The 12946-nt window shown below is 42.6% G+C and overlaps 1 protein-coding gene across 7 annotated transcripts in view; it reads left to right on the plus strand.

Moving 5' to 3' along the window:
* EPHA5 (EPH receptor A5) overlaps positions 1 to 12946 on the plus strand; it is a 192626-nt gene that overhangs the window by 110305 nt on the left and 69375 nt on the right. For 4 of the 7 annotated variants that reach the window (XM_056490112.1, XM_056490113.1, XM_056490114.1 and 1 more), the window contains exon 5: positions 3592 to 3927. The exons of the other annotated variants lie outside the window; for them this stretch is intronic. In XM_056490112.1, the coding sequence (XP_056346087.1) occupies positions 3592 to 3927 (336 nt within the window). The remainder of the gene's footprint in view (positions 1 to 3591; positions 3928 to 12946) is intronic. 7 annotated transcript variants of the gene reach the window in all.

A 12946-nucleotide genomic window follows, 5' to 3' on the forward strand; every position in this document is an offset into this window, starting at 1 on the left:
AGCCACACTTGAGGACATTGCAGCACCTCTGCTGGCATTCATGCCTACCACCCGAAAAGCAGGGTGGAATATCGGAGCCTTCTCCATGTGCTTCTGTCACCCTCACTTTCCCCACGTGTCTTTTCTGAGGATTTTGTTTTAATACTTCTGTATTTATGCTGTAGGTGATGAGGAGGGCCCCATGTACTGAGCTAGCTCAGCAACAAGGGTAGAAGATTTTGTTGGGGCAGTAAAGAGTACGTAGTGACACTACCCAGTTATATCTGGAAGGCAACAGCTCATCATCAGCTAAAACACAAGTCAGAGAGACTTGAGTCATGACTGGTAGGAAAATATTGCAAGGGGTTTTTAAATGTTTTTATTATTTATTGTCACAGAAGTTAATAATATTCATAGGATTCCTTCAACAAGAAATGCAGTTAATTTTAGAGAATACATCAATGTCTGTTTTCAGGTCTATACCTGAAAAGTCCTCTTGCCACTCAGTATAGTTGTAAAATCACATTTTCCTAATTTAAAGTTAGTGTTTTTCAGTTCCAAGCTGTATAAATCTTACCACCACCACCACCAGCATCACTGAAGAAAACTAGATGCTATATCACTGTCACTTGCTCAGTTAAGTACAGGGCGAGGGAGGAATACATTTCTGTTCAATTTTTCCAGATTATTAAGTATTTTTTATAAGTAATGATTGGTAATTTTGAAACTAATAGTGCTCTGATACAGTCTGAAATAATTAGTGCTCCCAGACAAAAAAAAAAAAAAAAAAAATTGGTCATGATGGACATTTGAAAATTTTCTTGATATTATGATGTATCTTCCAGGAAGTAATTGCATTTTATTTCTTCTTAACTGAGTAATCCTAGCTTCAGTTCCTTGCACAACATCTCTTTAAAACCAAAACACTTGCACCCTTTTCTTTTCTCCTCATGTCTCTAACAAGTAGCCTTATTGTTGTTCAGAGCACATTGGGTAAATATTTGTACTATTTTGGCACATGGGACAAATTGAAGACTTTATTGTATTTACTGTAAGAGGATACTTGCAAAAAGTTTACAGTTAACTTTGAGTGTTTTCATACATATATTTCTATCTTGAGAGTAATTTCTCTCTTAGGTTATATTTTTAAAATATATGCATCAGTAAACAACAGGTTTGCCGTCCATCAAGAAAAGTACCAATATCTTTGTTTTCAGAAAGTATTTGCCTGTTGTCAGAAAATTGTGGTGTGAAAGGGGTGAATCTTAGGGTATAAAGTAGCAAATTCAAAAACTATATATATCTTTTGAAAAGCTGGTAGACTAGTATCTGTGCCCTTGACAATGGGAGTTTGGAAATTAAAGCAGAACACCTTAGCTGATCTAGGCCCCCCCCCTATTCTGAAGGTAAAAACACATTTTTGTTCTCCCAGCTGGGGTTTAGCCAAGTTTTATTCAGGTACAGTTTCAGGATTCTTCAAGTAGGTCTTGTTACATACTTGTAGACTACTAAAGGCCTATATGTTAGGCCCTATGGGAACGCTCATTTTATAGGTTATGAGTCCCACCAGTTTTAAAGCATTCCCACTGAAGCTGATGTTTCTAAGCCTTCAAGAAGAGTAGCTGACTTTTCTGTACAAAGCAAGTAAAAACCTCTGGTGACTTTACTAAAGTAATAATTTATCCCTCATACACACATTGTCCAGTAAGTGTTTCTTGTGCCTGAGTTCTTTATTTTTTCCTAGAGTACTGGCATCAGCAAAAAGGCATTCATCCAGTGAAAGAAAAAACAGGGCAATTTAACCACTAAAAAACATATAAAAAATCCTGAAGTGTAATACATATAACTCCATACAGCTCCAGTGATGAATTCCATACTTTCAATTATATCAGTACAAGTATGACACTGCAGAAAATAGTCCTTACTTGGGCTGTATGTTGGTGTCATTAGCTAAATAGTACTGGATCCCTGGGGTGCAGCTTGGGAGTGAATTGCTCCCTGTTAGTAGGGATCTGAAGGGATCACAGAACAAAACAAAGATGATCTGGCATTTCCTAAGCTAACGTAGCTTTTTTCTTCAATTGCTTTTCCTCTGGAAAACAAAAAAACAACAGGTTTATATATTTCCTCTAGCAGCAAGTTTCTCATTGAATCAGAAGAGCTTGAGTTAAAATCATGACGTTTCAGTTCATCAGTGTTACAAATTTTATGGACTCAGAGAGGGGAATAAAAAAGGGAATGGAGGAGAATGCTTCTGGTTTATAAGGTGATTTCATTTTTGTAACACTGCCTGTTTTAAATAACAAATCGAGTTTAGTCGTCACAAAAAAACAAGAGGATGACAATCTAAGTCAGCCTGTTAGATTCGTATGGATGTCTAGCTAGTGAAGGTGCTTGTTGGACCCTTTTCAAGGAATAGCTCGTGGATTTTGGCAACTTCATTCAGCTGGAAGAGGAGTGCGTTGTGTTGCCTTCCCTTGCAAAAATCCCAGCCTTTGCTGTATAGTTTCTGGTGGTGCTGTGATTAAAATCCATCCTGGCTTGCTTTGATAAATTTCCTTTCTTCCTCATTCATTAGCATTCCCTGAGTATTTAACACGAGGATATCTTGCATGAGACTCCTGCTTGTCCCTTCACATTGTCTTCACCTGAAGACAATCCATCTGCAGCTTGCCCTTTATCTGCAACACAGGCCTGTTAAAAACAAAAACCTTGCAGCATCTTCTGCAAGGAAGCAAGTGTTGAAGGTACCTGCAGGTGGCCTTTTCTTGACCAGCCATGGCCTTTCCCACCAGGATGAAGAGAAGCAGCCCACTTTTTGCAGATGCTCTGGTACCTCTGCTGCAGCTGTTCCTCCTTGGATAGCCTTGCCAGTGCCATGCTGGCATCCTGAGCAGAGAGGCTTGGCAAAGTAAGCAAGTGCAGTGTTGGTAACCAGCCATGCAACAGCCTGGTGGGGACCAGGAGAGCTGCCATGGAGTGGCTGGATACAGCCATGTTTCCAGTGGCCCATGTAGATCACCATCTGCTTTGGGCTACATTGAGTGTCTCGCTTAAGTGTGATTTGGAACCTTTGGCTTCATTGCTGACAAATGGCTCATGGGAAGAGGCAGGCGCATACAGAGGAAAGATTTGGCATCTGAGTTGAGTACATGGGTGGTATGAAAATCCCAGTATGTGTCTTTTTTTTAGGACTTAGTGGTATTGATACACTAAGGGGCAGCGGAGTGAGGAGGAGGAATCTTGCCCCTGTTGAAGCCAACAGAGACTTGGACAGGGCAAAGACTTGCTAATCCCTTTGCAGGAATAGCAAAGAGAGCATCAGAGATAATGCCCCAGGGTGCAGTGCTCCTCCTCTTAGGTTTGAGCCAGCCCTGTGTCCTGTCCTCCCACACAGGTGACTGCATCCCAACACAAATCTCTTGAGTGAGGTTAGAGTGCTAAAATTAAATCCCTGTTTTCCCAGTTCTTCATGTGTTGTTGCAAATGGTCCCTGTGTACTTTCTGACACATGAGCAACAAGGGCATCTCTTTTCAGCCTAGAGAGTAATAGTGAGCAGGATTACTGATGATACTGTTTTTACCATGTGTTTTTCTCACTTTACAAACCAGGACCCCCCTCTGCTCCTCGGAGTGCCATCTCAAATGTTAACGAGACTAGTGTCTTTCTGGAATGGATTCCCCCTGCTGATACTGGTGGAAGGAAAGATGTGTCTTATTATATTGCATGCAAGAAGTGCAGCTCACACTCGGGTCTGTGTGAGGCGTGTGGCGGTCATGTCAGGTACCTCCCCCAGCAAACCGGCCTGAAAAACACCTCTGTCATGATGGTGGATCTGCTTGCTCATACAAACTATACCTTTGAAATTGAGGCAGTGAATGGAGTGTCCGACCAGAACCCTGAAGCCCGGCAGTTTGTGTCTGTAAATGTAACGACAAACCAGGCAGGTAAGTGGATCTTCAACCTGGGGGAATGTCTGGGGTGGGAGCCTGAGCCAATCAGACCCAGTGCAGACCTCCCTTTGGAACGGGTGGAAGTCTCCAGCATGGAGGGCTGGATTATGGCCTCTTCGAATATGGGAGTGGGAGGTGGACAGTCTTACAGGTTACTGCAGTTTTCAGTATGTTTCCTTTCAGCAGGACACATTTTTAGGATTTGTGACTTCTTCCTTTTACACTAAGCTATTTGGAGATACCTCCACTTACTTGCATGTTGGCATATGCATCCACTAAACCAGAAAAAGAAAGGCTGTCTTCCCTGTTGGGAAAGGGAAATTTCTAAGAGTCCATTTTGATTAAAAATGGCTAAAACACAGTTACCCTAAAAAAATTGTTTCTAGTGACTTCGGGAAATTTAATTCCTCCTCTACATTGTGATGCTAAAGTGACTGGGCTCATGGTATGGTACATTGTCACTGCTTCTCCAACAAAGTAGGGCTAGGATTTCACTCATACTGTGTTATTCTTGGTTTTGCACTGTACAGACAGAGATCATGTAGACTGGTTTATTCCTTTGTCCAGGGTTCTGATCTGTCTGCCCTTCCTTTGCTCAGAAGTTGAAATGATCTGTCACTTTGGACACAGGCATGGAGTTGCCATTGTCCTCTGTAACTTGGAGGTATGATGGGAGGCAAGAACATGATTACATCTCCTTCCATGTGCATCATCACACCAGGCACATCATACAGCTTCTGTAAAGCTGCAGAGACTGACCTACTCTTCTCTTGTCCCTCATGCTCTGTGTTTTAGGGTCTCTCCCTTTTCCTATCTGGCTTACTTCTGCCATTTAATTTAGGGCATTTATCTACCATGAAGCCCTTACAGGACTGTTAACAGGTGGCATTTGAGACTTTGAGGATTGTGCTGCCAGATCACTTGCCATCCCCTGCCTTCTCCAGACAAGGTTCAGCCAGGAAACCTAGTGGGCAATTTAGCATGACAGCTGGATGTAGATTGGCAGATCCTCACTGTGGAACACTAGCTGGAAAACACTAGTTGGAGCAGGGCTGTGTGTCATTCCTGCTACCTAGGTACACCCAGGTGCACAGGCTTGGCAGCCAGCTTGGTACCTGGTAATTAAACTGAATTGTTGAAGTGTTGGACAGATCATTCATATGCTTCTTGAGGAGAGGAAATAAAGGCATGCTGAGAATGATGCTGATATGTGGCATGGAATCTACTGCAGAAATATTAGAGGACAGCAGTATGATGCTGTTGAAGGCACCTCAGATCAGATCACCCACTGCAGATCTGTGGGTGTCCCTGTCTTAATGCTGTTTACTGTTTTCCTGTTGTGAAGACTGCTGCCAGTAACTGTGCTGTTGGAAGTATATTTTCCTGTTCGTGGGTATTTCATTGCTGCCACTGGATTTTTCCTGATGTGTGGTGTTAAATCCACATAAATCTCAGTAAATGTAGCTGTGCAGGAGATGATACCTTGCTGATCAGTGCAGACGATGATGAAAAGGTCCAGTTTGTGACTTTTGTCCCAAACTCTCCATAGCAGCAGCAGAATTTATCAACATAGCTGCCTTTCCATGCATCAGGCCAAGAATAACCCCCTTGCATGGTTATCACTTGCAGCTTTGTATTGGAAGGTCTCTTACAGGAGATGGGAAACCTATGACAAATGTGTCTCATGCTAAGGACAAGTGGGTAAGTTTAGCTTCTGGTTAAGTCTCTGTGTTTATCTTAGTGGAGTCACAATCATGGGAGATACTAGTGGATCAAGCCATGGGTGTTTAATAGCTGTGTGGTATTGAAATTGCTCTCGTGGTTGATTCAACAGGAGATTCAATCAAACTGCTGTGTAAGGAAAGCAGTGGTGACTATGTTTCATTGTCTCTCTGGCTGGTCCCATCATGCAGTTGTGAAGTGAGCCAGGCCTATCTTCTGAAGCTGTAGCATCAAATGGTCTTCCCAGTAATGTGGTCTTTCAGCACTCCCCTGGGCCATTGTCGGTTTGCCTATGCCAGAAATAAAGCAGACGGTGATTATATTTTCACAGAGGCTGGTTAATGAAGTTGAATCAGTGACACATGGCCAACTGCAGCAGTAGGAGAAATCCTGCTGCAAGATCTGTTGGCTGCAGGAAATTGAAAAATTGCATGCCATGGGATAGGTCTGGCTTCTGGAGTCCTGCTGGCACATACTCAGTAATACCCAGCACTGCAGAGAAATGCCAGGGTCTGTTTTGTTGGTTTGGCTTTTGTCCATCCCAAGAAGACCATGCTTATTTCAGAACTGCAAAGAATGTGCAGGCAATGAGTCCTCATGTGCAGCACCTCTTCTGGGCAGGGCAGCTTTTGGCAGCAGAAGCTACCTCTGGGTTAGACTCTCAAAGGGATTACTTCCTGGAAATAAATAGTGGTTCTCTCCAAAACAATTTTTCCCTCTTCCTCTCTCCTCTATTTAAATAATGAGTGAAAGAATTGGTGCTAGTAATCCATCTGGCATTTTTAGACTGATGTAATTTTCCTCTGAACTTTTGAAATCAGATTTGGACATACAGAGAGGGAACAGTAAACTTTTGCACAAGAAGAGGTTGATTGCTAATCTCCATTGGTGACCCCACCATTCTTCTGTTCCCTCCCGGGGCTTGGGATGGGACTGATCCATGCAGGACACGTGGCCTTAGGCTCCAAATACAGGACTAGTTTTCCTGTAGATTCATCTTGCAGTCTGCAAACATTTGTTGTTTCTGTGGGATTTTGCTGGTGTTTTTCTGCTTGGAAAACATGTGTCTAGAAAGGGTGAGCAATGCCACAAGCTATGAGAGATAGAAATTGTGCTGGTCTCCATTGTGGCTACCCTGGAGCTGCAGCAAGCAGACAGAGGACCACCTTTCCTTTGTAGGCACAGAAGTTGACCCAAACATAGTTTTTCTGTATGGCATTGTTTTAAAATATGTGTCCAAGGGACTTCCCGGCACAGATGACAGGGAGCCCTCTGTAATGCAGTCTCACAGTGTGTTAAAAAGTGTGCCTTGTGCACACAGGCTGGAGCACAGTGAATAATTCATAAGTGGCAATGATGATTGCATTAGCCATCCTTCACTTGTTCATGGTTTTGCTCAAGTTTTCATATTTTTGAAACCCCCACGTATTAAAACAGTTTCCAGAGAGCAGTCTGTGTGTACTGCTAATACTGAAGTTTGCTTTTCAAGTGGCAGCTTGTCCATTTTTTTTTCCTCAGTGCTTTCCCCAGGCTGAATGATTAAGGTATGCTGTCACTCTGGACAGAGATGTGCATCTCCCTTGAGGTGTTTCATCTTATCTGCCCTGTATACAGAAAGCACCTACCATGACTTCTTGGGCAGAGACATGTCTCATAATGGGTCCATGGGGAGCAAGCAGCTTTGATTCATGGTTGCCTACACACCCATTGTATCATCGCAGGAGCACACTGGAAAGATCTAATGTTAAAAACCTTTTTAGACTTAAAACCTGGCAGGAGTATTCACTTTTAGCCAGCCTAAACAGCTGAGCAATTTTTTTTGCTTTTGATATCAGCAAGTCCCATGCTGAGTATGGCTCCAGGTATGGAACTGGCCTGGAGGTGGGGGGTATGAGAGTGGAGCAGTTCTCCTGCTGGCATCCCAAATGCCACAGACTCCTTTGCACTTAAAGACCTTCTCTGTGTGTGTTTTTAAATAAACCCCCTGCCTGTTTTCTGTTTGAAAAGTCAGAAGCCAATGTTCAATCCCCTTCTGTGACCTCTATGATGTTTTTGAGCCCTCTGGGCAAGGAGGAGAAGATACAGATGTGCTTGCTAACAGAGGAGAAATTAATGTGTCAAATGCCTCAAGGAATCTGTGTGCCTGAGGCCAAACCAGAGATAGAAGTTGTATCCTGTGGAGCAGCAGTGCTTTTTAAGCAAAGGTGTTGGAGGACAGAACTTGGCAACCTGTAGTGCGGTCTGGGAGGCATGGCTAGGTTACTTGACCAAAAATGGCTAGATGCTTGGAGCAGCTAGAAGGCTCATGGAGCAGGGAAGTGTGCTGAAAACCATGGTCTTCACTCTAATTGTGCAGGCTGGGATGCTGCAGTGGAGGGGAGCAAGGGAGAAGGTCAGGATGTGTACAGGCTTTGAAAAGCAGGCAAGGGTGATCTAGAAAGGGAAACCTGCAACGCAGAGCTTGCTGCAATCTTACATCAGTATGTGCACGCTCTTGAAACCAAGAGACTGCAGTCGTGCACAGTCTGGGAAGAAGACATCAGAAAATGAGGCAAGAGATGGGAACCACATTTTCAGAGATTGCCTTTGGGAACTGATAGGTTCGAGTGCTGTAACATTCAGGGTCTGATTGTTCCAACTTTGAAGTCTTCACAGGTTTGTTTGGTTTGGCATGGGGAAGGGAGCAGTTTACTTATTTTCTTCAGGAATAACAGAAAATTTCCAAGGGGATGCTCCAATAGAGGCAGCATGTTCCATCATCTCACACAGGTCTTGCAGCTCTACTTTTCAGCCAGAACTGCTGGCCCAGGATCTGAAAAAGCTTTACACAACGAGCATGTTATGCAGAGCTTGCCTTTAAACATCTGTTGTAACCATACTTGTTCCAATAGGCTGCATCCCCCTTCCCAGCAGTGGTCACTAGTGGATACCATAGAAGGGCTAAGACCAGGAAGCAGACACATACCAGTGCTTCCTTAGAGCGCTGTCCAGCCTCCGGGGGGCACTTCTTTGTGCTTTATAGCCCTTAATGGATTTTTCTCACATGAATTTGTCTAATTATTTTATGGACTCTAAGAAAATTCTAACAGCTGCAGGCAATCCTTTATGAATTTGGTATGTCTGGGAGTTTAAACTCTGCTTTAGATTCACACTGGCCAGAGAGGAGCTATTAGTGGCATAAATAGATGTTTTAAGGTTTACAATTACCCATCTCTGTGGAAAGCACTGCCATTTAGAGATGCATCACTGGCTTCCAGTGTGTTAACCAGGTATTGCAGCACTTAGCCAAGAACAAGGTACTCTTAAAATAAAAGAATATTTTCCATATGGGGATGGGTGAATATAGGGGTATTTTAATATATGCAGGTAAACTGTACTGCCTCAAAGACCGTAGTCTCTATTTAAAACTGAGTGCACCCTGCACTGCCTTTAGCTGCAGGATCTTTCTGCTGGCTGTGAACACCCTTTATGTCCAGGGAGATGTGAAAATTCATGCTGAGCTGCCAATTAAGGCTCAGCCGAAAAGAGAATAATTTCATTTTTGAAGTTCCATGAATATGCTGGTAATCAGCTTCAAGAAGTATTTTGGTATATTTTTGATGCATGGTCTCATGCAATCAGAGCATGCAATTGCAGGTTTTAAAAAGCAAGCACACTGGCGAAGTAAAACCTGAAAGCCAATGTTCTTCAAAAGGTTTATTGTTTGAATTTTTTGGGGGTTTTTTGGTGATGGCTGCATTTATACTGAATGCAAAATCTTCAACCAGTGTCCTATTCCAGAGTCATGAGTTCACCCCAGCCCAGATGGCTGGGTGTCTGCTACCAAATGAATTATGGATCAGATCAATATTTTACAGTTTTATTTATAACTCCCCTATCAGTAATTGCTACTTTTTCATAGTTTGTTATAAGTCTTTTTGTTGTATTTCACATATTAGAAATACATGTTTGAATACTGAGACAAGTCTTTGGAATATGAAAAAAAAATCCCCAAATTACAATATGGCTTCTAGTTAGAAGTCTTTTTTTTTTTTTCTGGAAGTATGTGAGACAGCCCCATGGTTGATATATAAGGACATTCAAAGATGAAATAAAAACCATTTTCCTGCATCTACAGACAGAGCTTTCAATTCTGACATGAAATGAAAATATCTTATTTAGAGATGAAAATATAAATAGTAAGAAATAGTTGTCTGTATCCAGCCACCTCCTGAAAAAGGGGAAACGAAATATGCTGAAGATCTCATGATGAGATTCAGCTGATGACAACTGTTGTGTGTTGTACAGTAGGGTGCAGTTCTTACCATCTCCCAGTGGCAGTGAAACAAACATCTTTGTGGTGAAGCAATTAGTCTTCTTCAAAGTGTGCTACTCATGAGACATGAGGTACAAAAAGCAAATGCTGGGTTATATCTGGGGAAAATGAATCCATGGACTGCACCCACATGGTGCCATGCAGATGGATGTGAGGGAGAAAGAGCTGCCCAAATATTTGGCTTGAGATGCTGCAACCAGCAGGATTTACACTGGTCTGTAACATCCCCAAGCCACCAGAATCCCCACCAGCAACATCGCCTCAGACTTGGGATAAAGGAGCAGATACTGGACAATCCGAATCCAGGTTTTTAGAGAAACTTGTGTTTTTGTAGGGCAATACTTATGTTACATTACAAGAGTGATAAGAGATGGTTTGAAATCTTGTTTCTCATTTTGCTGGCATATTTTTAAAGGATTGCCAGGTAATCTTATACTAATCTGATTCTAATTCTCTTAAAACACAGTCTTCAAGGCCAAGGAGTTCTGTTTGTATAGTGCTGAGCACAGTACCTGGCAGAGACCAAAAGTAAAGCATCTGAAATGGTTTCACTGCTCAGATGACATCAATTTATAGATCCCCCCTCGAATGTTGCTTTTGAATTTCACTGCTGATAAAGTCCCATTCAGCTCTTTAATCTCAGTCTGCAAGCTGATAATTCCATTGCTTGATATGTTATTTCTCTGATTTTAACATTTGGAGTTTTACATTTTTAACAGTCTGCATAAATGATACGTCTGAGAGTACTCTTAAGATATCAGGACTCCAACATAGACAAAAAAGAACACAAAAATACTTTCAGTGCTGTGGAGAAATAGCAATGGACTTGCAGGCATTTAATAAACAACCCACTTGTTCTCTGGCTGCAGCTTCTTTACCAAACCAAGTAAGCTCTTTATATTAATCTCCCTCAAAAGTTAAATATGACAGTGGAGAAAACAGAGGAGTTTGAACATTTGCATTTCAGTAGTTGTGCATTCAGAGAGCTGTGCTATAGAAACACTGCTCAGGGTATAGCAACTTCACAGGGCATTTCTCCTTTCCCATGTACCATTTTATCACGCTGATAAAATGAATTTGCAGAAGTGTGAAGGTGTAAGTGTATACATGGAAGTATGTGTGCCATGGTTTAGTTGAGGTTGCCATGGTTTAGTTGAGGTGTTAGGGAATAGGTTGGACTAGATGATCTTGAAAGTCTCTTGCAACCTAGTGATTCTGTGTGCATTTGTGTGTATGAACACGTGCTGGACAGAACATAGAGGTTACCCACCCTTGTTTTATGTGGGCATCTGTGACAGCTGGGTAAAGCTCAGACAGTTTGGGTGCCTTTCACTTTTCATGGTCTTGTGCCAAATCGCTGCCTAACTGGGCCCACATCTGAAGAGGGTGGCTCTCTGTGCTGCAAGGCCACCTGGCAGTTCTCTGGTCCCTTTTTCATTCTGTCTGGTTTCTTTTGCCATAAGCATGACCCTTCTTTAATAAGCAGTCTGTGATATTTATTTGTTCTTATGGCCAGATTTTTTTTCCCTTTGATTGCTGCTGTGCCTGGTATCTGCACCCACACAGCAGGCTGCCATCTGTATCCCAGGAAGCATTTTGTTGCATCAGAACTGAGCTCCAGCTCTCAATGTGCATGAATTACAGGTTACTAGTTTGTATTTTACAGTATCAGGCTGAAATGCTTTTCCCCCCTAGATTGCTTCTCATTGAAGAAGTGTTGTTTCAGTGAGGCTTAGAATGTTTTTCCACATTTTCTGTTGTGGTTGCTATTACAATATATTTCAACAGCAAACCTCTTGCTCATTCCTTGAAAGATTTCCAAAATGCTACTTCTGGCACTTATATTTCTTTCAAAGGGCTAATGTAATAAAGTTTTAGGGCTGGCTAGTACTTTTTCCTAGCTTACTGCCCTTTCTTTCCCTACTGTGGGGGGCACATGGGGACAGGGAGTGGAGAGCTCTCCCATCTGAAGTGCTGAGAGTAGCACTAAGATGACAGACAGCCCAGCAATAAATTATATTTCTTCCACAGTAGCTGGGCCAAAGTTCAGCTACATGCAAATACTACAAAAAGCTCAAGAGTAGGAAGGTTTTAATTAAAACACATTTCAGATGTTCTCTTTTGCCAGCATGACAGAATGCTTATTGCACCTCCTGGTCCTGGAGGAACAGTCCTGATCAAAGCAGTAATGAATGAGATTTTCAGTTAGATCAGTACAATAGAAATCACCAGAAGGAAAGTGTTATTATTTGTTTATTTTCCTGTTTCTTCAGTATTGACAATTTCTAAAAATACAGGCTTTGTTCAAAAGGCCCTGTATGAATCCATGCACCCACTGGCACCCACTGGCTGTGGTGGTGCTGGGCGAGGGTTTTTCTGCTGCAATGCAGCAAAATGGGGTGAATCACTGTTCTTTGTGTGAAGGGGCTGACCCTCTAAGTGCTTTGGCAAACCTTGGAGAGAGCACTGCTCTGGGGAAATGCATGGAAATAATAGCAAATTCTCTTGTACATTTGACAAAACCTGCCCCATGGGTTTTGGCCAAGGGTGGTGGGTGTGCCAGGTACAAGGGACCTTTTGCGTCTGGCCCCTGGGCTTTGCAGAGAGAGAAAAATGCCTCAAAAGCAAATTTGGAAGATTGGGTGGGAAACGCCAGCGGAGGGCGCTAGCACTGCTTACTGCCTTCCCGGGAATGTACAGCACAATTGACCGCCATGCTCTGCATCCTGCTGTGCAAAACTTGTACATCTTTGCTCTGTGCCCCTACATGAGATAAAAGGAAGCAAAGTTCAATCAAGTCAAAACAGAATACTGGGTTTACCCTCCCTCCTTCGGTTTGCAAGGGTTTATGGGACCCTGTAGGCCATTTCTTCATAGCTTCTTTCCAACTTTCTGCCACAATCCAAGGAGAGAAAGTTCTGCTAGGCCAAGAAGATTATTAATTGTTATATTTCCTGAGTTGCCTTCCACACAGTT

This window comes from Oenanthe melanoleuca, chromosome 4 (assembly GCF_029582105.1).
Source record: "Oenanthe melanoleuca isolate GR-GAL-2019-014 chromosome 4, OMel1.0, whole genome shotgun sequence".
Taxonomy (NCBI): Eukaryota; Metazoa; Chordata; class Aves; order Passeriformes; family Muscicapidae; genus Oenanthe; species Oenanthe melanoleuca.